The 24,183-nt window shown below is 38.0% G+C and overlaps 2 protein-coding genes across 2 annotated transcripts in view; both read right to left on the reverse strand.

Annotated features, from left to right (window-relative positions):
* LOC135474092 (unconventional myosin-Ie-like) overlaps positions 1–9,199 on the reverse strand; it is a 50,866-nt gene extending 41,667 nt beyond the window's left edge. Inside the window, 2 exon segments of the mRNA XM_064754094.1 lie at positions 1,354–1,479; positions 8,985–9,199. Coding sequence (XP_064610164.1) covers positions 1,354–1,479; positions 8,985–8,987 — 129 coding nt within the window. The 5' untranslated portion in view covers positions 8,988–9,199.
* A 3,728-nt stretch (positions 9,200–12,927) lies between these two features.
* Positions 12,928–24,143, reverse strand: LOC135472805 (very-long-chain (3R)-3-hydroxyacyl-CoA dehydratase-like). Its single transcript, XM_064752485.1, has 10 exons — positions 24,048–24,143; positions 22,009–22,125; positions 21,513–21,683; positions 20,548–20,608; positions 20,064–20,174; positions 18,555–18,682; positions 17,984–18,096; positions 16,625–16,731; positions 16,081–16,212; positions 12,928–14,538 (listed from the first exon to the last, which is right to left on the reverse strand). The coding sequence occupies exons 1-10, from the start codon at positions 24,141–24,143 to the stop codon at positions 14,441–14,443; spliced, it is 1,134 nt and encodes a 377-aa protein (XP_064608555.1). The 3' UTR covers positions 12,928–14,440.
* Positions 24,144–24,183: the final 40 nt, after the last annotated feature.

The raw sequence follows: 24,183 nt of genomic DNA on the forward strand, positions 1-24,183 counted from the left end.
TGGGAGGAAACCCATTACTGTACACAGCTTGCTGGCATACTTTCCCACATACGACAGCAGAGGAAGCCAGCATGAGCTGGACTTGAACTCACAGAGACTGCATTGGTGGGAGTCTCCTGGGTCATTGTGCCGCGCTGGCATGCTAACACCACCACCGCGCACAGCACCCTCTCTGCAATTAACAATGTAGATTGCAGATTTGTAACCATGTTATGATCCATTTTACAGACTAAGATATCGCCCAGATAACATCTCAAACATTTCATTATTTAATCATTACAGGAAGATGAGCAATAAGTTTAATAAGTGAGACAATTTATCCCCGTCATATCCACGTTAAAAGGTAAACTTATAGTTTATATTTGATTCTCTCAGTTTATATAACTTTAGTTGTGATTGTTTAATAAACAATGTGATAGTTAACATAACAATAACAGCTGGAGATGTACACTTTTAAATGCATGTTTATGTAGGCCTACAGTTGACACATGGTCATTTTTCTGAAAAACTGTCTCAACATGTACACGCATATAAGTAATGTCTCACACTGCACTGTGGAGACAAATCATAAATTCAAATTCTCAATTTCATTGGCAAGATGCCATCTAGAGAAATAATTCACCTTCATGTATATGGATAGCAGTGTTTTGAAAGCTTCTCAATGTTAGGGACCCAGGAGTGGTCAATTGAGTAGATCATGAAATCTACTCTATTTCTTTGTGTCACTAAAGATGCAGGTTTGATAAAACTGTGCAACTTATTTCTGTACAACCCATACATGTAGTCCTCTCAAAGCCTTTGGAAATGTTGGTCGCAGAGGTGGTTGAAAAGGTTGAAGAATTAGGTTACATGTAGCTAACTCTCCTTCCTGAAAACCTGACATTCCAGGAACCCCCTGGGTTCCAATCATAAAATTAAACATATATACAAAATATACCCTAAATGACCGTAAATTTCATCCATGACTACCTTGCCCAAATTTCCTGGTCCTATTGACTTTAGAAAGGTGTTATAAGGTTAGCTTGGAAGAAGGGATGATATTCTACTGGTAAATTGTAAGTGTCATCACCCAAACTAATAATTTGTGGCATTTATTTGCCTCTAAAAATGCACAAAAATTGTGTGGGCAAAATTTTAGGTCTTTTAGGGTATACCCAATCAACATTGCAGGAGTTTTGCAAGTTCAGGCAGGTTTAGACGAGACAATGCGTGGGCTGTCACAAACACAGGTAAATGACTGTCGGTAACTACCGTAAAATCACATTTATTTGCCTCTAAAAATGCACTCTTGTAGGCAAAATTTTAGGTCATTTAGGGTATGTGCATATGCAGTGTTCTACTGGCAAAGGATACATAAATGCAGTCGTCCATGAACCTCTTTTTGAGATTCTCTGTAATGGCCTCCTCGTTGATCTTCCCCAGAAGAACCATGTCATCCACGCCACTGCGCTTGACATTGTGACTCTGCCAATGGTACGGCTGCAACCAGAAAAAGAACACGTCTGAAGTCAAAGGATAGACCAAAATGTTGATAGAATCACATATACACTTAATACTGATGTTTTCTTTTCACACCGTACTTGAAAATAAACCAATTATAAGGCGACTGCCATCATCATGGTGGGGGGAAACCCTGGGGAAACCCACAACCATACACGTATGGCCGGAGAGGAAAGCAGTGTGAGCTAGACATGAACTCAGCAACTTCACTGATGAGAGGCTCCTGGGTTATTGTGCCATGCTGGAGTTCTAACTTCCTTGGCCACGTAGGTCCCCACACGTAGTTATCATCATCATTCATACTTATACACTTAAGTCAACGTCTGTCTCTGGCAATAAAATGCAGAGAAAATAAAGACAGATCCTGAACCCTTTATCCAAACGTGTTTAACAAAACCTAGTCACTTACACCTACATTAAAAAAACGTGCGCTGGTACTTTACCATTCGTTTAGCAATGGAATTCATACGTCATTCAGAATACACATTGACAGGTATCCTATTTCTTCATTTACTTACCACTTCATTGAACATGCAGAAATTGGCACAATATAAACCTCTATTTCTCACCAAGAAATCAGACTTATTACACAAAAGTTTATACACCTCTGTCAAGTATGCAAGATCAATACTTTCACAGTACGCTAGTAGATACATGTACCTCGAACCACTTGTGTGGTGACCACGATAACAAAGTTTAAAACAAATAGGCCCTATATGGGGCTGTAAGTACCATTCAATTTCACATTCAAGTTCTGGTAATTGCATATAATGGGTACCCTTATTGTATCTAATACTACATTTTATTTCTTGGGGTATCTCTTCATAAAAAGATGCAACGATGCTAAAATTAAGATTAAGACCAAAATAGCCAGGTTTCAAAGAGAGGCCAAGAATTTGAGAGTATAAAATGACCAGCGGGCAACTTTTGTAAAAAATTTTCTTTACATATGTTGTATTTCACTTAAAATTTTGTTGAAAACTTAGTTACTCAGTTGAAGTCTGGACAAGGCATTCTTATGGATGTACAACTTCTTGGTTTATTTAACACAACGTTTCGATGCAGATACTAGCATCGTTATCAAGTGAATGACATCAAAATTACTACTGCGCTTATATATAGCAAGAGGAGCAAATGTCAACAGATAAAACAAAAAGAGGGTAAACAGTCCTCAGGGGGTTAAGGTGTCCTGGGGTGGGTGTTGGGGTACTGACTAGGCTCGGTGGGGTTCCTGAGCGGTTTGGAGGATTAGCAGATCATAAGCTGAGGGGAGGTAGATGCCGTGATCTCTGTTCAGGCTGGGCTTTAATCTCTTAATCTGGATGGCTTCCTGTAGTTTTCGTTTCTTCCAATGGGGCTGATTCATGTTCAGTGTCCTGACTGTATTCCAGTTGATGTTGTGGGATGGGTTTTCATGTATGTGGTCAGATATGGCAGATTTGGAGTCAAGTTTCTGTACTGATGATTGGTGTTCTTTAATTCTGGTTTGAAGCGGTCTGCCTGTTTCACCTATGTAGGAGTTGTTGCAACTGCATTTTAATTGGTAGACAACTCCTTTGGGTGGTTGGGGTTTGGTTGGTGTCTTCTTTCCTGTGGCATGTAGGTGGGTCTTTAGTGTGGTCAGGCTTCTGAAGACTGTTTCTATTCCAGTTGACTGTTTTATTAGGCGGGCTATTTTGTGGCTGGTTGGACCAATGTAGGGGAGGTTGATTCGTATACCGGGGCCTTCCACGTGGACTCTAGGCTGTTGATTGAGTTCACGTTGCGAGTACTTCTGGATGGTTTTATTTACTTGGTCTGCTGGGTATCCATTCAGGTGAGTGAAAACTGTACGCAGGTGTTGGATCTCTTCGTCTAAGTTGCTGTTACAGATGAGTTTAGCTCTCTTTGTGAGGGTGGAGATGATGCCGGTTTTGGTTTTGGGCGGGTGGTTGGACTTGTAGTGGATGTACTGGTCGGAGTGGGTCGGTTTGCGGTACACTGTGGTTTGGAGCGCGTCTGCTGTTCTCTTCACGTGGACATCTAGGAATGGTATTTGTTGATCTTTCTCAGTTTCCATGGTGAATTTGATGCGTTGGTGTTGTGAATTTAGGTGGTCAAGTAAGGCAGATGGATCTTGGTGGTGTTGAAGTGCGACGAAGGTATCGTCCACTTTTCGCATCCAACAGATGGGCTGGATGGGTGACGTGGCTAAGGCTTTGTTCTCTAGTTCAGTCAGGTAGATCTCGGAGACAATCGGGGATAGTGGGGATCCCATGGGGAGGCCATGGATCTGCTCATAAATTGTGTCACCCCAAGTGAAGTAAGTGGATGACAGGCAACAGTCCAGTAGGCGGATGATATTATCTGGGGATAGGGATGTCGTCGGTGGTGTGGTTGTTATCTTATCTCTTATCACATCTAGGGCTTGGCTGGTTGGGACATTGGTAAATAGGTCAATAACGTCGTAGCTCACAAGTTTGCAGGGTTCATTGATCTGACGTATTTTGTTACAGAAGTCAGCTGAGTCTTTGATAAAGGAGTCGGCAGCCTTAGACCATAGTGATAGTAGTCTCGTGAGGTACTGGGCAGTGTTATAGAAGACAGTTCCTCTGGAGCATATCAGTAACCTGGCTTTTACAGGGTCCTTGTGGATTTTGATGGTTGCACGGGCATACGGTGCACGGGGGTGTTGCACTGTTAACTTTCGTTGGATTTCAGGTGTGATCTCACCACTGGTTTTGAGTTGGTTCAGGAGGGATCTGTGTTGCCGGTCGTACTTGTTGGTGGGGTCAGTTTTCAGGGTTCGGTATGTGGACTGGTCTGTTAGTAAGTTGTCTACCAGCTTGTTAAAATCTGTTTTGTCAAGAATGGCTGCGGCTTTTCCTTTATCAGTTGGTGCTATGGTTATGGACTTGTCTTTCTTCAGTTCGACCAGGGCTCTGCTTTCTTCTTTAGTTAGGTTGGTTCGTTGGGGTTGTGCTTTATCCAGTAGGGATGCTATCTGGTGGCGGAGGTAGTCGATGTGGCCCCCGGGTGCTAGTTGTTGAAGGCCTTCTTCGATGTCTACGATGAAGTCATCCTTGGGTATGGTTTTGGTGGTTGGGACAAAATTCAGGAAAGAAGACACCAACCAAACCCCAACCACCCAAAGGAGTTGTCTACCAATTAAAATGCAGTTGCAACAACTCCTACATAGGTGAAACAGGCAGACCGCTTCAAACCAGAATTAAAGAACACCAATCATCAGTACAGAAACTTGACTCCAAATCTGCCATATCTGACCACATACATGAAAACCCATCCCACAACATCAACTGGAATACAGTCAGGACACTGAACATGAATCAGCCCCATTGGAAGAAACGAAAACTACAGGAAGCCATCCAGATTAAGAGATTAAAGCCCAGCCTGAACAGAGATCACGGCATCTACCTCCCCTCAGCTTATGATCTGCTAATCCTCCAAACCGCTCAGGAACCCCACCGAGCCTAGTCAGTACCCCAACACCCACCCCAGGACACCTTAACCCCCTGAGGACTGTTTACCCTCTTTTTGTTTTATCTGTTGACATTTGCTCCTCTTGCTATATATAAGCGCAGTAGTAATTTTGATGTCATTCACTTGATAACGATGCTAGTATCTGCATCGAAACGTTGTGTTAAATAAACCAAGAAGTTGTACATCCATAAGAATGCCTTGTCCAGTGTATCTCCTCACCGACTTCTAAATGCCACTTAAGCAAGTCAGTTGAAGTCTGTGAATTCTATGGGCTACAAGCTACAGACAGGTAGAAACACTACCATTTACATGGCTGTCCAATTCATGCCCACAAAGTGAATCGGCTGGCCAAGATGGCTGCTTGCAACGTAAAAGTGAATGTACGTCTTTGCATGCTTTTTGCACAGCATATACGTGGTTTGTAACGGTAAAACACAAACACTGACGAAATGAAAACCTTAAATCCATCATCTTTTCAACTTGCATATTAAAGAGTTCTACTAGCCTGGACTTATCTATTCACATGTCTGAATAATCAACAAATGCTGAAGTTGTGGTGATGAATGTATGATCTCACAGTGCAACATGTAAATGTTAGAAAAAAAGTTTCCTTGTTTCACATTATATGGTCAACTTCTTTATAACCGGTGATACATTTACCACGTTAGCGGGTCTACATCAGGTTTTCCATGAATGTGAAATAAATAAAGAACCCTTATAAACACTAAAAAAAACTAGTAATACTGACGTAGATATAAGATATAATTAATCATAGCTTGAATCCTGTGAAGATCCATGTACATAAAATATGGTCTGTGTTGGTCCATGAGGTCTATCATGATAGGCTTCAGGCCTTGAAGGCCCATGAACATGTAAGTTATGGATGCACAATGTAGTTCTCTGGTCACATCACGATATTATTAACATATGTATGTACATACAATCATAAAATAAATTTAACAAGGAAACAGAATCTTGTGTTAAGAAAAGAGTTATTTCCTCAATAAAATCATGTTTTATCAGTGAAAGTGACAAGGAATTAAATACATCACTCGTCAAATTTAAGAAATAATTGTTCCCTATTCCTCACTTCAAGTAGAATAGCATGACTTCAGGAAACTATTTCACACCTGTATATATGCTACTGACAGCAATGCTGTCTGTGAATGTAGATACAAGACCATACAGTATGTATAAAACAAAGACCGTTTGTTACACCTTTAACCACAATGAAGCACTTTCCTATACATTATGCATCCCCTCAATAAGGCTTGATATAATTCTACCACTCAACCTATTCTTATAAATGAACAAAATGCTTCAATGCTGCATATTTTATGGGTAGACATATTTATACATACATACGATGTACATGTATAGCAGATACTCGATCAACCATTTAGCACCAAAAATACTGTCAACAGGATTGCACCTTGGTGTTTAAATAATATTTCTGTATTCTGTTGGTTACATACAATGAAGTGAAATGAAGGTGAACATGTGTGTGAATCTTTAAACAAATGCTACTTGTAAATTTATACATTTGAAGGAAACTGGCAAATACTTAAGGATTGATTGGATGGGATTCTAAATGTAGCTCTATTCAGCATTAAGCACAATTGTGAACACTGATCATTGTTAGTATCACTCTAGGGACATATGCACTTATGCAATTACAAGCATATTCATATAAAACTGTTGCAGGTAATGTGATCAAATGGCATTCCATTAATCAATTCAGTTGTGGTTCTAGCATCTGTGACAAACTGTAAAGTATTTTTATTCATTTGAATGTTATATAAACTATTCATTGTATACAGTCAAGAATATTTCACTCAAATTCTATCGATCTTAAAAATCTAGTGCATATACATATATATGCATACGTGTACAAAAAATATATGTAGCATAGATTACTTTCCAATATATGCAGGCCCCTATATACATGTATATGTATATTCAGATATTAACTGTAGATTTCTCAATTAAAATGTGCAACTTAAAGTGTATATCAAACATGTACATGTATAGTACAGTATAATCTATATATAATATACATAATTTTTACAGTAATGACATTGCAAGGTTGCATTTTTGTTTTAGCACAAACAATCCGCTTTCCTCCAAAGGCAATCTTTTAACGTAATTAGATCCTGTCATATCAATTCTACCAATCATCTCAACCAACTTTTTTCATTAATTATGGCATACACAAAACAAGGTCACTTAAGATAAAAAAAAAATGACAATCCTACCCTGTTAGTCTTAAATGTATTACCAGTACTGTACAAATATGTCAGACAATTATTGACTGAACTGGCCAACTATGTATTATGCTTAAAGTAAAAGGCTTGTCTGCGACAGTGTTTTTAATACAGGCCACAAACTACATGTAATTACAACATAATTAAGTCCTTCTTAATACAAGTTTACTTTTTATCAAAATAAAAAAGTATGCCAACATAGTCCACTTAACAACGCCAGCATTAATTGATAGATAATTTTCTTTGTCCCTCCCAATGACATGTGAAACTGAATTTTATACCAAAAGAACATAATAAATAAAAATGGTGCATAGTAAACACAATCACATCCCAGGTGACACTTCTCACATAAAGTTAAATGGATTTTTGAAAACTATCTGTCAGTATCAATCTTGGACAAAATATGACCATTCTAATTTCACTGTCAGAAATCGCTTTATCTATTCACGATGGTTACTGCATTTCTTTCACAGGTAGTAGTATATCCTGCTGGGAAAATATCAAATCTGCATACCCATAGCCCACTGAATATAGTCCCAGTTGGCTCAGATGTTGGCATTTGAATTACAAATGGTCGATCATAATGCCACTTCCAATGTCTGAGCTATCTCAGAGACAAACTGTGCCAGTACTTACTACAGCCAACAGCACTGAAATGTTGTTTACATAAATGCAATGCTCAAGTGCAGCTGCTGCAAGACAACCCAGTTGTTAAAAAGTGCATATACTGAGAAGCTCATATTAACATCAGTTCAGACTTAAGTGTCGTTTAATTCATATTAGGATGAGACTGGTATTAAGACTTATGGTGTAACTTTATTAAACTTTTGAACAACTGACCCCTGTTCCTGTTCAGTAGTTGAACAGTGGTTCTTCTGTGTCTGAATGTAATCTTTCATAATATACAGTCATTAAATCTCAAGGCCAAACCAATATTTATACATGCAATTCACTAAATATATAAGCTTTATGAAGTAATGTACACTGTGACATGTCAATGGCAATTGAGCAATCAGATGAGTCACAACTACACAGCCTCACAGGTCTATGTCGACTAGTGGGGTAACTTTACCGAAACTGATGTATATATTTGACGAGAGATTTTTTATTCATTTTATTTGACTGGTGTTTTACGCCGTACTCAAAAATAATTCATTTATACGACGACGGCCAGCATTAAATTGGAAGGAAACCAGCCAGAGCCAAGGGGAAAGCCACAACTATCCACAGGTTGCTGACAGACCTTCCCACTAACGGCCATAGAGAAGCCAGCATGAGCTGGACTTCAACTCGCATTGGTGAGAGGCTGCTGGCTCATTGCGCCGCACTGGCGTGCTACCACCCCACCCCCCACCACCACCCGCCACAGAGGCCCTTGACAGAAGAGATGGCAATTAAAAGTCACTAATATCGAGATGTTGGTAACAAACAGCTATATACATTACCAGTAACCTACAGCAAACGGCGCCATGACTATTATTAAAACTGGAACTACAATATCATCAGATTACATTATAATATTTTTCACCCATTGATTACAAAACAGTGCACACGATTGTTCAAAATATATGTAAAATAATATTGTCAATGTTTAAACTTCTATCACAGTATCAGGACATATCCTAGCTCTACAACGAATACGTGGGCGTTGCTTATATCCTTTGTTTTCTGGTTATGGAGCTAATTTTCATCAAATAAGACATAACTTTATCAACTACTGTTCATTCCTCCCCATCTTACCATTGTTGATGAGTCAACGCTTATCGGCAACCTGTCAAACTTCCTTTATCGGCCGCTTTCTTCATAAGGTATTTTCCAACTAACCACCTGTTCGTATTGTAGCTCGGCAAACAACAACCTCCTTTTCGATATATTCCAACACTCCACACACACAGAAGTTAGAGAAAATCACACAGGACGTGACCATGTCCTGTCAGGCCGTTTGTTTGACTAAGTTTTAGTCACTCTAGACTCGCACCCATCCACTGGTTTCCGCGATCCAGTTTTAGAAGCGGAAATCACCCTGTCGTTAAGTTCAGTCATGCGCAGTTTAAGTTTTGATGACGTCGCAGTAGGTGGGCGTCACCATTATAAATCGACTTTGTTCACTTGTACTGCTGCACATGTTCCGGCGCACAAGCTTTTTTTACAACATACAGTCTGAGTCAATGTTTTTTCACAAAGGACAAGTTTTCGGAGCGTAGATTAAGCACTAATCCGAATGTTGCGCCACTCACATTTATTTATTTATTTATTTATTTAGGTCTACTTAAGTGTTTTACGCCGTACCCTATACTCAAAAACATTTCACTCACACCACGGCGGCCAGTATTATGGTGGGAGGAAACCGGCCAGAGCCAAGGGGAAACCCACGATCATTCGCACGCTGCTGGCAGAACTTCCCACGTACGGTGGGATAGGAAACCAGCATGAGCAGGGCTTGAACTCCCAGCATCCAGGGTCATTGTCTCACGCTGAGCATGCACATCGGCCACAAAGACCCCCAACTCAGAGTATAGTTTAATATTTTGAAAGTAGGCTAAAATAAATGCACACCTGCGTCTAAAAATAACATAGCTGTACGTGAAATGCTGAACCTCTGCATAAATTAAACCTTGTATACATGATTATGACATATAATTAAGCCATGGCTTAGCTTACGAAACATACCATTTAATACTGATAATAATTAGAAATTTTTTAAAAATCCCACATCCCACTAAGAAAAAAGCTGCCAATAATCAGATAAAACTTTGGTTTCACAACACGGGAATGTAAGGTGCATAGAATGGACGGCAGCTTCATTCTTATTTTAAAACTTCCTCATATATCAATCCTGTAGGCTTTTTAAAGTTTCTGTAGGTTTTCGACATATTCTATGGACACTTTCTAAAGGCTTGCGAGATTTTCTGAAGACTTTCGAGACTTTCTCAGAAACACCTACAGAGGAACAGTGATATCATTCTCATTCTGGAACCGAATAGGCTATATGTAAGTTGGCCCAAAATGGAATTAAACGAGACATACTAACACAATTCATATACCATTTACATTATAGAGAATTTTATGCTGAAGCAATTATCACAAATATAATAAAAACATGCAATGTTATACATCGAGCAGTTATCACAAATATAATAAAAACATGCAATGTTATACATCGACAAACGGTGGAGCCATAATGTTCGTCATGCATATGCAATGCAACTATATAAAATGATTTTATTAGAGTTTTAAACCAAGCCACCTTTAACTAAGTCACATTTATAGCCCTATAATAATTGTTGTTTTAATCTTTCACAATAATTCAGTGTGTATAAGTATAGGTCCTTTGTTCCACACCAATCTCACAACAAAATACCCTGTCCCATTTTGTGCGTAATTTGTTGCTTTGCCCTTCGCAGTATAAACTACATTCATTACAATAAAGTTATACAAACTTTTTAAATTATCAGTTGTTATTCTTTACCTTATGCACTCCATGCATAATGCAGCATAATGCAGTTGTCCCCATGCATCGATATCTAGTAAAGGCGCGTGCAACACATCTCGCTGTCCTGCACAAGTCCTTCAGGCTATAAAGTTGAGGCCAACAACTGTACATGTAAAAGTAGCCCAGGCCATTCTATACATGCACTAGGTCCTTGATCCGCAATCTTCGGTATCACACTTCAGTTGCTGCAGCAATTTGGCGAAAAATGACTGAAAAATTACTAAGTATGAAGTAAAACCCAACGAATGAACCAGTCGCCAGATGGATCTCATCATTTAAAGCCGCCATGCAGTGGACCACATCCCGTAAGACGTAAATATTGGTACGTCCAGTGAGGCGGTTCCAGATGAAAAACCTCTACAGTAATCATCCCAAATGAAAAGAAACGTCGTCTTATGCTTTTTTATAAACATATTTGGGTGGAATTATGTTCACAGCATGACAAAATTAGTTTCGTCATACACACATAATTTCAAATGAATAATTCACTTTCTCTTTGAATAAAGCCGGAATCTACTGGGAATAAATCCAGGCGTAATTTCGAGTGAACAAAGGTTAATTCAGATTACATCAACCATTCGAACTTCGGGGGGACTTCTTCCAGGTGATGGATATGGTTAAAACACATACTAAACGTTTTCACAGTGACAAATCGCCTCATACCACGGATGAATCACAATGGCTTAACACCACTTTGGCAGTATTTCACTCACATTGTGGAGAACCCGTTCGTTGTGGTTCAGATGAAGAAAAAAACCTTTTGTGGGTATTTCCACAAGTACAATCCACCTTTTTCAGATGGTGTTTCAGATCAATATGCAATATCTTGCAGTTATTTCTGCCAGCACAAATCTCTTGTCAAATCAAGATGGTTAAATCAGCTGTTGGATTGATTGATTGTCACTGACTTAACCATACGATTATGGTCTGTTTTATAGGTGGGGGATACCACATTGCCCGCGGTAAAGCACCACGCAGGTTACTGACGAGCCTTTCTATGTGTGACGGACAGACTAGCACACCATGTTGTTGACAGACAAGGTCTTCAACAAATGTGACGAACGGAAGTAAGGGTTCAAAATCCCTTGTCCAAGCCCCAAATTGAACATGCACATCATGTGCCTGATAAAGAGTTGGCCATCTTACTCACTGAGCTAGATCTCGCTCAACCTGCCGACTGTGGTAAGTTTTCCCTGGGTTTTGCCCTGTTTCCACCCACCATAATGCTGTTGGCCATCGTATAAGTGAAATATTCTCGAGTACAGCGTAAAACACCAAATACCTCTTGGAGGTATGTGTAAATTACCATTTTTCGGTGATAGAGATTGATAAAGCACATCTTTTGGAGGTATTTCCAGACTTACAAGATACCTGTTTCAGGCCACAGATGGATTAACGATCTCTGGGATGCATTTCTAAATCCATAATCTTTCACATTTGAAGCCAAAAGGATAAATTAACCTGGATACAGGAAGAGATATTTCTTGATGGAGAAAACTTTTTTTTCAGTATGGAAGGAAATACATTGTGAAAAAATATAAACTACCTCTTGGAGGCATTTCCACAAGGACAAACCACCTTTTCAAGGTGTTACAAATGGATTAACCACCTCTTAGGGCCATTTAGAGAAGACAAATCACCTGTTCCATGTGGCACAAATGGATTACCCATCTCTTGATCATGGCAGAGTGTGGCCTCTTAGGATCGGTGGACGTTGATTGTTTATTTGAATGGAGTTCTTTTTACGACCCCTTCAGGAATATTTCTCTTCTATGACCACGGCGGTGGGAGGGAACCAGGCAGAGCCCAGGTGGAAACCCACAAGGTTGATTTTACAGGTGGTCTTAAATCACATCTTCCTGGTGTTAACATGGCTAAACCACCTCTTGGAGGTACAGGTATTTAAAAAACACAAACAAATCTCAGTACTCCTGAATACGCCACTTCTTGGATGTACAAGAAGGACAAACCACTTCTTTCAGCTGTTTTTGCGTGACTGAACCACCCTAATTTGGAGGAATATATATTTCAATATTGCTAACCCATTACACGCCAATCAAACAGAAATCACAGAGCACATGGATTTAATGAGAAGATGGAGATGAGAATTTGATTAATTTTAAATAAATGACACCTTTAAATAAATGAATATACTCAAATAATTAAGACAATCATGAAAATGTTTCCCAAACATTTACTTATGTGACATGACATAAAATTGTACACAATGAAAACATAAAATTTAAACCTAACACATTCATGGTTACAGAAAAGCAAGTCAGGCAAAACATGTGTCATGGTAAAATCACAACAAAGAATCATTATTATGATTTTTTTTGGCCAACATTGGACAATATTTCCTAGGTGAATGCAATGGTACCTCTCTCATTATCTCCTGTGCAAGGGGTGTACTTGTCCCCCCCCCCCCCCTCAACTCAGTAAGTGACAAGCTTGCCAGCAAGAAGTGGTACATTGTAAGTAATCAAGACCTGATCTATCCGCTATCCGGTGAACTCAACACACATCTCATTATTTGTTTATTTGTTTCATGCCAAATTCCAGAATACTTCACTTATATAACGTCGGTCAGCGTCATGGTTGGAGGAAACCCTTCAATGTCCGGTGGAAACATCTCATTGTTTAGGATTATAGAAGTGAGTAGTCCATTTTACTATAGGGTGTAAGACATGGTTGGTCTGTGAGAAGAATGCTGGATCATGGGGAATGAAAACCACTCATTAGATTACTGCTTTGCTCTTAGTAAAAATTTGAATGATGCCATCACTCCTATTATCCAATCTGTACCGACATTATATGCAAATGAAATTTTGTGCACACGAGAATTAAAAACACGATTTAGTTTACCATAAAGAGAGATCCTGGGCCTCTGGAATGTGGTTAATCTTTGTTCGGCAGCACAATTTAAGGAATGATTAGCTTCAAATACATTCAATGATTTATCTGTCTAGTAGCAAGCCCATAATGAATGCTAATTACATGTGTGAGTCCTAACTTACAAGGTGGCAGTTTGCAATTGTCAGACTAAGCATTTACAGCATGCCTACAATTTATTTCTATAGTATCAATCAAAGTGAAACTGTAAATTTTTTAAAATCGAAAGACAGCTATCAAAATAAAATAAGCTTGTAAAAGGCTGTACATTAAACTATATAAAAAAAACAACAATTAAACTCCCTTAATAATAAATGTGCTGACATTTAAATCTAAATTTGTTTTGAAAAAGTACAATTATCTGATTATCCCAATTTTCTGCATAAAAGTGACAGAAGGTAATCCAGAATGCAATCTAATCAAGCGCTGGTAAATTGCCATTATTTATTAATGAACACCTTCATGAAATCATGAAATCTGATACCATGGCAACCACTGATGATACAGGAAGGCTAATAGTTCCGAAATAGATTAACAAGACTGGACCTTCAAATTCATTTCTTAAAATGGAAATATAGGCCAAATTTAAGAATTGTAAACGAACACGTAAAAAATTGCGTGCAATTCCATTGCACATTGAAAGGGGACATAGATACTGGCACACAAATGTTCATGTCTTAACTGCATTGAAGGAAAACTTTCATACAAATATTTGCGTACTATTGGAAGAATTTGATGGTGACATAATGCCAATCATTGCTTTAAAATATCCTTATGTACATGCCGATACAAACACTGACTAAATATACTGCTAGTTTGTTTTCTTGGCTTTCTTCTTTGGGGATGGATCACTTCTGTACAACCTTTTCTTCCTCTGTCTGTACATGTGATTGAGCAGAAAGTACCCAGCTGAAACATGAACAATTTTCGTAAAGCTTCCACCAAACTACAACTTGTTGTTATCTCTAAAAATAGTTTTAATGTTCTTTTTCATTCTCTTAATCCCAAAAATACAGACCATAATCCAGTTATGATATTCCTGCATCAAAAAATACTTGTCCATTTTCTGGTTAACAGTTAACCACACCTGAACCTGACCATGACAGGCCATAATAATGAAGAACTTCATCAAATGTCAGGTTCCACAGCCGGAACATGCAAATACAATGCTCTTGAATTTTAACATTCTATCAACGTTTTTATTGATATTCACCATATTTTGAGGTCGTCACTGCGTGTAGACTGATCAATATCATTCCTAATTTTTTTGCTTATCTGTTCACGTTCAAAGGATCAATAGCTAATTATTCACAGCTGCCTCTTTCCAGTCAAAATTATAGGAAATAAGATGCATGTGAATGAATTTATATTGAAGACATTGAGGAGAATTACTAGTCTGCCCTTGTTATACTCTTACATTGGCAAATTCTGCTAATGCAAGTTACCTCCCCTGAATAAATCACTCTAACACAAATTCTTATCCTGCCAGAAGCATTCTGATTGGATTTGAAATCATATTGCAGCAATGATAAAAAAAAAAACAAAGAAAAAAAACAAAAAAAAACAATCGATTTCTTTGAGGCACGTACTGAAGAAATCATGTATTTCATCACAGGTAAAAAATGTTGCTAACCCAGTCTTTAAACATTGTATTATATTTTCTTTATTTTGTCAGTGTCTGACTTACAGTTTTCCCTGTGTGTATGTTAAAGCCTGCACTGTAATTCCGTTCAGTGCTCGAGGCTTTGGTGTTTATAAGTTAAGTGTCATTGTACATAGAGTATACATTCTGGAAATATGCACTGATGTTGTAAACATGTTTACGATCAGACCTTCCTGAATTTTCCTTTATGTTAGTCTGTAAATATGAGCGACAGAGTTGTGAAGATCTCAGTCATTCATTCAAGTCCACTTATGAGCAGTCATTTACTTACGTCCATTTGAGAGCAGTCATATTTACTGTCATTCACTGTGAAGGATTTTGCTGGGTTTGGAGATATCGGCTTTCAACATTAGTCATTCGTACTCGGGGAATAAACATTGTCGGTACTCACTGCAGCTTGTCATTTATCCCTTTATCGGACTGTCATCCTCTGAACTTTGGATTCTACATTTACGTGGACTGACTCCCCTTTGCAAGCTGGAATATTCCATTTGGATTTAGATGCTGTCATCAGTAAAAGACTATATATTTTGTAATTAGTTGTGCTGTTTTGTATGTTATTGTCAGTGTATTATTTGTTTATTTTGTTCAGATATATGTATTGAACTTATTCCAGCTTCTCTGTGTTTCTTTATTTGATCTTGTGTAAGTCCTGCCGCTGATCTGAGAGTTAAACAAGCCAGTTGTTCTTTCATCCTCACTCTTCGATAGTGGTGCCCTTACCAAAGTGTTAGGAAAACAGTCTGCTTACGCAGAATCAGAAAGACTGTTGAGTAGCAGATACCTACCTAGGGCTAGCAGAGCTAGGTGAAGCCTCAAGTAAAATGGGAAACTAAATGGCATGTTGGCAAAGTTTGGAAGGTTGAAAGAGAACTTCCCTGTGTCTTCATAAAGAGGCATAGCCATAATTATCACTGTTCCTGCAAAAAGACCAATAGACATATATGCCAATCTTAACCAGCACTTGTACTAAATTTCATCATCATTGATACAGGCCATTTAATGGCATTTATTATAACACAATATATATGTAGATGTACACACATATCTGGACATATCTGGACACTTAGCATGGATTCTATTTATTGAAAACTTTAAGCATCACAAGTGTGAGCCAATAAATACAACCCCACTTAAATCCATACACTTTAAATCAAAAGTCAAATGGTGTTTCCAAGGCATTACAGTATTCTTGAAATCTTGCCTTTAAACAAAGCCGAGCCAAGAATTGACTTTTTTTTTAAAATTAGGTCATTAGATACATGTAACACTTTAGACCTTCTGGTGGTTGAAAGGCAGATAACTACAGTAGGTATCTTGTAGATCTCTTACCTTCCATAAGGAAGCCAATAGGGTACAGAGGGATCCAAAGACTATACCTTAACCAGGTGATCAGACGAATTTCGAGATTGATGCATTTCAGCATATAGTATGGATACCTGTATCATCAAGGCATAAACAGCCACATAATCAGTGATGAACAAAACCACCTAAAGTAGTACTCGAATAATAAGCACAGTCACCATTTCAAAAATCTCCTGAGTTCATGCAGGTTTAGTTGAGAGAAGGTTGGGGGCTCTCACAAACACTGCTAAGAGACGTGATTTCACGGTAGTTACCGACAGTCATTTACCAGTGTTTATGGCATCCCACACGTTGTCTCGCCTAAACTTGCCTGAACTTACAAAACTCCTGCAATGTCGATTGGGTATACCCTAACGCACATAAAATTTTGCCCACACAACTTTTGTGCATTTTTAGAGGCAAATAAATGTCAGAAATTATTATATTGGGTGCTGAAACTTACAATTTTCCAGTAGAATATATGTTCCAAGCAAACCTCAAAACACCTTTCTAAAATCATTAGAACTCTTAGAATCTGGAAAATGGACAAGTTAGCCATGGGCAAAAATTATGATCATTTAGGGTATGTGCACTTCTGTTCCTAATCTCTACAAATGTTCCCACTAAGTTTCACATTATAGTACCTTTTTTAGAGAGAGTACTAAAATAAATACTACATGTATGTAACATCAATGTGACTAACAGATTGGATTGATCAAAGTTTACACTTCTATTAGTAAGACGTGTGGGTGTAGGGAACTGGGGAACCAGGAGTAAACCACCAAGTGTTGCCAGGCACCACCATCACGGTTCAAACCTGGAGCCAAATTAGCCAGAGATTGATTTGAACACAACCCTTTACTGGCCATGGGCCTGTTAGTCACAGCCAGTCAAAGCATTGGCCAGCTGTGTCAGCAAAGGACTCTCATGGCATTCGTTATGTATTCAATGACTTAATTGGCGTTTTACGCTGCACTCAACAACATTTCACTTCTACAACGGCGGCCAGCATTGTGGGGGAGCAAACCAGCATTGGCTGAGGGGGCAACCCACAACCATCCGCATGTTCTAGCATACAAACGGAGATAAAAGTGGACTTGAACTCAAAGTGACCCCACTGGTGAAAGAGTCTTGGGTCAATGTGTTGAATTAGCGTGCTAACTACCAGACCCTGAATACCTCGGAATAGGTTTGAATCGGACAAATCAAATGAGAGCATAATTTATAAAAATTACACCAAAATCGATGTCGTACACCATAAACGTTCAGAAAGTGATTCCAACCAGACAAGAATTCTTGTCTCCAATCTTTAGCAGACTGTGCTGAAGTGTACTACATGTGACTCACCTAACTATTTCTATAGAACTCCATACCACAAACAAATACCAGATCACAGGTGCATCCTGCAGACGAGGCTCTTGTAGAATCACAATAAATAGGATAAAGTTACGCCCAGTAACCTGAGACAAAAACACACCGAGTAAGATACACTATCTTAGAGTTACCATACATACAGTCAAATGTTGCTTTTTATTTATATAAAGCAGAGCCAGGTGGGACAACCATCTACACGTTGATGACTGACCATCGCATACACGACCAGAGAGGAAGCCAGCATGAGCTGGAACTCACATCAGCTGAATTGTTTTTTATGGATTGGATGTTGGTGTTAATTAACAAGTCATGAAGAGATACTACACATTATTAGTCCTCTAAACAGTGCAGATATTCATGATTGGGCATAGTCAAATTCTGTGACTGACAAGATAGGTGTGCAACATTGCTGAAGTGTTAAGCCATAATCATTTCAAATTATTTTGCTCTATCACTTCTGACACTCATAGAGTTTAAAACCCACATTTGGTGAAATAAAATCACACAACTAACTAGGATGATTTTAAATTAAAATGTTACTTACTTGTAGAAATGGAGTGAAAAATCCTGTTTTGACCAATCCCAGTATAGGGTGGAACACTTCTAGCATAGATACAAGCTGGCACAACATTATCTGCAGCCCAACAAATTCTAGTGCTGACTTTTTTGCTTCTGCAACAAGAGAAAGAAAAATGTATAAATAGAAGGATGCAGGACAAATCTAATCGAGAAGAAGGCATACAAAGCCCATTTCAACACATTAGAATAATGCAATCATTAAAAAGTTGTTCTTAATGCTATTGCTCTTAATGTTCTGCAGGTCAGAAAATTTTTTCTTGTCTTTTTTTTTGTCAGATAACTTACAGTTAAGGTCCGAAAGTTTTTCTCTCATCAGTTACATCCACACAGTCTGAGTTGCTCGTAAGTTGACAGAAGAGGGTGATTACCTCAAACACAAGCATTAATCTTCTTTTGCTAAATAGTAACCCATGACTAAAAACTGCAAATCTAATTTTTTTACAGGAATTTTCCTACCATATCAATCAAGGAATATTCAGTTTAATGTAGAAAACATTTTCCTGACAAGGTTTCCAAAACTACCACATGTTCAAAACTTGCAATGTTAATGTAATAACCCATGATCATCCCTAAACATCAGTAAATCTGAAGACTTTAGGTTTGGTGTATTTCAAAAAGTGCACGTTTATATTTGATGATTCTGAAAAACAAAGAGCTGCAAAGTATACTATTCTGTTCATTTCAGAAAGAAAAAGCTATAAAGGTCAAATGCTCAGAGAAATTGATGTGCATCTTCTAGGTAATCTGTCATGTACGAATAGATCAGTGATTTTTGAATTAAAAACAATTAAAATAATACCTAGTGGTCGAATAGAGCCTCTGCAAGTAGACATGCAGCTCTCTGGTTTTCCACCAAATATAGACTTGTGCACGTTTTGAAATACACCAAAACTATAAAAGTCTTAAGATTTAACTGATCTATATGGATGGCGATCAGACTGACAGGCCAAACAAACTATGCTGACACTTAAAAGGCTATACCCAGAGCTGTCCCAAAAGCTTGCCATTTGCATATCAATAGAACACTGCCACTTGCATTTGAATACTCAAATTTCCACACAATAAATCGCCTTAATAGATGATAATGATCTGCATTAGTGAGGTGTAAAAGAGTGTGTTCTGATGTAAACAAAATGGGCGATGATGTATTTTATTCTTACTCCACCAAGAGCAAATCTATAATGCTGAACTTAATTCTGCTAAACTCGAACAGTTCAGTGACTTGTGTTTGACAATATTTGACAAAAAGGGGTACAAAATAGATTCTGACTGGCTGGTGTGAGAGTGGGCAAGTCCAGGTGATGCCTTGCCTTAGCTGAATTTTAGGTGTGGTACACTTATTCCAGCATGATCAAGGCTGCAATATTTAACTCCGGAAACTGTATGTTCCATCCCTTTTTGTATCCCTTTAAAGGAGAAGCAAAAAAAAAAAAAAAAAAAAAAACCTTGGAATTCTCCCCTTCTCTGGACATACCTTCTCCTAATGTGATGTATTTGTATTGTAAAATAACAAAGATGTATAAAAATCCCACAAACTGGAACATGTTGTAAAAGAACATGTATCCCACACTGATTTCTGGCAGAGCTGAAATTGAAAAGAAGTCAAAATCTTACTGCATAACACACAAACATTTTACTTAGCTGTTTGTTAATTCAAGGAAAAAGTAAACATATAAACTGAAACCTACATGTATGTTAAAGGTAGATGCAAGCCAACAAGTATTTCTGATAGCTTTAGATTCAGAATTCTGACTATGTACAATTCAAAAATAACAGTTTGCCTTCTTCTTAATGAAAATGAGGGCAAGATATCAACACAGTAAAGATTTCATTTGAAAAAAAAGTTTGTCTTCCTCTTGTTAAAGTCTTCATAAAGTCAAAGTCTTCATAAAAGAAGTCTTCATAAAAGAATGGTGAAGTTATAATCTGATTTGAGATCAGAGTTCACGAAAACTTACATGATGCTTCTTTAGATTTCATATGCTTCTCAAACTTTTTCATCATTTCTCTTCCTTCCTCCTGAAAAAAAGAGAAAAAAAATAGCCTAAATCAATTTATAATCCTTTTGATTTGTTTCATTATTTATTTTGTTATTTGATTGCTGATTAACACTATACTCAAGTATTTTTAATTATACAATTAGGGTAAGTTTTACGTGTAGAGGGAGTCAGAGTGCCGGTTATAAACCACTGGGAACTTAATACTGGCAAGTTACTGTCAAATCTTTTCTAAATATGACAAACAGATATTCACACCATATTTACCGCAGGCAAGTAGCCTTCAAAGAACACTAGAGCATGCACATGGCCACATGAGCATCGCCGACTGCTTTAAGTCACCAAAGCCTCACAAGCAGTAAAAATGTAGAAATGTACAAATTCCCTGTCCAAGACTGTGTTCTAGAGATTGAAAGACAAGCTCCTCTAATCACTAGATCACAGCCCTCTCCAATAAGCCTGACATTCTTTCTGGTACAACCTGCATCCACACAGTCCATAGATCCCATCCATAGGGAATTTTGAACATGGTTCTTGGGTCAAGCTACCTGGGGGTTTTGGGGATTGGCAGGTAGTGCAAAATGATTAAGAAGATGACAGTTCTGTAAGAAGAGTCTGGTTGCACAGGCATACACCCATGACCAACAGTTTTGAAGAAATTGGGCACAAAGGCAATGTTAATGGGATAACAACAGAAGTCTGAAGTGGGACGCATTATGTCATTTCAGTGAAGCTGGAAATTCCACCCCAGCGTCAACAGTGCGAAAAATACTCCACAGATGAAACTGCTGAATGCAAGATTTTCTGCGTCACGCAACAAGACTTCTGATGGGCAAGTCCTAATTCACACTACCATTTTAAAAATATATAAGGAATGTTCCGAACTGCAAAATTGCATTTTCTGGTAAAACTACCAATAAACATACATTTTCTGACTCCTCGTCTCCAGATTCATCTTCAAATCCAAAATTGTCAAAGTCAATTTTCAGCCACGGAAGTTTGACAGGTTTTTCTGTTAGACGAGGCCATATTTCTCCAACTCCCTTCTTTTGTATATGAATGAGCACATCCCTGTCTGTGACTCTGTATTTGGAATTCTGAAAAAAAAAAAAAAAATCATCACAAATTTCATTACAACACACGTTTATTTTCTGGAAAGGTGGAGAGGGCTTCTTCAACCATCAATGTTAAACATGTACATTATTCATTGCTTATTTACATGTCGGTAATTGACTAAATAGTGAAGAAAAGGTTGTTTCTAACTCACAATGAACATAATTTATTTTAGTGTAGAACAGCGGTTTAAATAACACTTCATGTACATACATTCAAGCCATACTAAAAAGGTATGTTCAAAACACAAAGTCAACAAAACATGTCATGATAATTTATCAAGCAAATGAATTTTGTTTTATCCCAAACCTCACTGTCCACGGGGTGGTAAAAGCTCAGTTCAAATTCATACTTATTCGTTCCTCGTACTCCCAAACCTTGAGAGACAAATCTGACCTTATCTTCAGTGATATCAAGGGTTTCAATCTGGAATGAAAATAAACATATCCTATTAACCTGCAGTTTTTGGCCGAATCTTGAAAACTACATTTTTGACTTTACTTAAATATTCTCACTAACAACATTAATAATCTTGATGTTTTTAAACAAATAAACTACCAGAACTTCATAAATCTCAATGGTACCAAACTGCTGTCACCAGACAACAATTCTGAAAGTCAAGCAGGTCTGATATTTTTTGCACCTGTTAACCCTCACGTTAGTTCAATTAAATAAAATGTGGAGGTCTACTTTGGAAAATTTCTGATATTTACTTGCCTTCACCTTTAATCATTTAAATTAAGAAATCCAGTCGGTTCATTCAGCAAGGAGCTTTACAAGAAGAAGTGGGCCTATAAATCCACTCTAAAACAGCAGAATATTGTTGAAATCCACTAAATATTTCCTTCTTGCTTGTCACAATAGCTTTGTGCAGTTATGGTGAGTCAGGTATACATGTACTAAAATTCTGAAACTATATACCAAAAGATATGGAAATCAACCTAACAAGACAGGATCAGGCAGCCAGTCTTAAATGACAAGTTTAGCAATGGTTTCATCAGTCATCACGGAGGTAGAAAGAACCATCTGACCATCAGTCAAGCAAGAAAAGCAACTCTAAAAATTTTGGTCAAGGCTTGCAGCTATCGTGTGCTCAACTGTCTCATTATCCATGTTTTCTGCCCATGGCTCCAGATATAACTCAGATTTTGGATGCAACCAATGGCGTCTGGAGTACACACAGGGATCTTCACAAGAGGAAATTCAAAAGTTGATCGGATTTTCAGCACGTCACTACACAAAATGGATTTAAACATGTACAATTGATTGAAAGGATTGTTTTCACCTCATTCTGCACAAGAAATCAATGTGTGCAGCAATTTTGAGGTGGATTTAACTTCCACTTCTGCAAAGCACTTTGTGGAGTGAACCGACTGAATCTTTTTTAGATCATTGAATAAATGGTGAGGCAGGTAAATACCAGAAATTATTGAAAATAGACTATTAAGGAAACTAACCTCTGTATGTGTGTAAATTTAACCCTTACAGTACTGAATGAAACACATTTAGAGGAACTGGACAGGGCATAAGAAATATTTCCACCAGAGAATCCAGCTAGATGTATTTCATAAAGGGGATGAGTTGACAGTCTTGCCAGCATGTTGAAAAGTACTGGCACTGCACTGGGTTTAAACTAGAGGCAACACATCCGAAACTAAAGAAAACTGTGCTTCCTGACTTTAGTTTTGAACCACTGCTTGAATATTATTGTCACATGCATTATTCATTAGTTGTATATATCATCTATTTTAGCACTCTGAATACATATCAAATGTTTTGCAAGTTGACAGAACAGAAGACTGTTTCCCCAGCATTACTTCCCTGCACCTTGGAGATTACCATGGTTACGAAATGTTATTCCTGGCCGTGTTGCTAGGTTAAACTTTTCGTACATTGTACAGAAATATGTATTCTGCATGAGTTGGTAAGGCATAGTAACAATCAAACGTTTGGAGATTTTTTTTACTTGAAATTGATCCATCTACTAAATAAACAATAAGGAAAATCAATCGGCTTGCATAAACTAGAAAAAAATAAACCTGGTTGAATCCTTCAGCTAGAGCGAAAAAATAAAACAGAGTTCACGTATGTAGAGCTGTTGACAACAAGATGTGACACTTCCAGACCCAAAAGCAAAGATGATCAAATGGCAAATTTGCGGAGAATTTGATGAGTCTCGGGCGATGTTTAGAACCCACGCATGGTGAGGCCTCGTCTTGTTCATGTTGTTGTTGTTGTTCGAGAAGCCGAACAACTTCTAGTCGTACGGCATCGATACGCGTTGCTGATATCTTCTAGTTCAATATTATCAGTGACATGCTACATCATGTGTTATCACGTCCACTTACTATTGCTTCCTTTAGGTCGATTTTCAAGGATATATGATCTTTTTTCTGGCCCCAGTAAACGAACGGACTCAAACTGTCAGCCATTTTGTTTGGCATGAGCATGTTGCTGTTATCAACCCGCCTTAATTCGTTAATA

Source organism: Liolophura sinensis, chromosome 8 (genome assembly GCF_032854445.1).
Source record: "Liolophura sinensis isolate JHLJ2023 chromosome 8, CUHK_Ljap_v2, whole genome shotgun sequence".
Classification (NCBI taxonomy): Eukaryota; Metazoa; Mollusca; class Polyplacophora; order Chitonida; family Chitonidae; genus Liolophura; species Liolophura sinensis.

Excerpts from the sequence above, each read along its gene's own strand:
- LOC135472805 (XM_064752485.1), bottom strand. The coding sequence starts at position 24,143 with ATGCCAAACAAAATGGCTGACAGTTTGAGTCCGTTCGTTTACTGGGGC. Across the intron at positions 21,684-22,008 it reads ACCACCCCGTGGACAGTGAG|AATTCCAAATACAGAGTCAC; the intron begins GTTTGGGATAAA and ends TTTTTTTTTCAG. Across the intron at positions 18,683-20,063 it reads ATACATCACATTAGGAGAAG|AAGCAAAAAAGTCAGCACTA; the intron begins GTATGTCCAGAG and ends CTCTTGTTGCAG.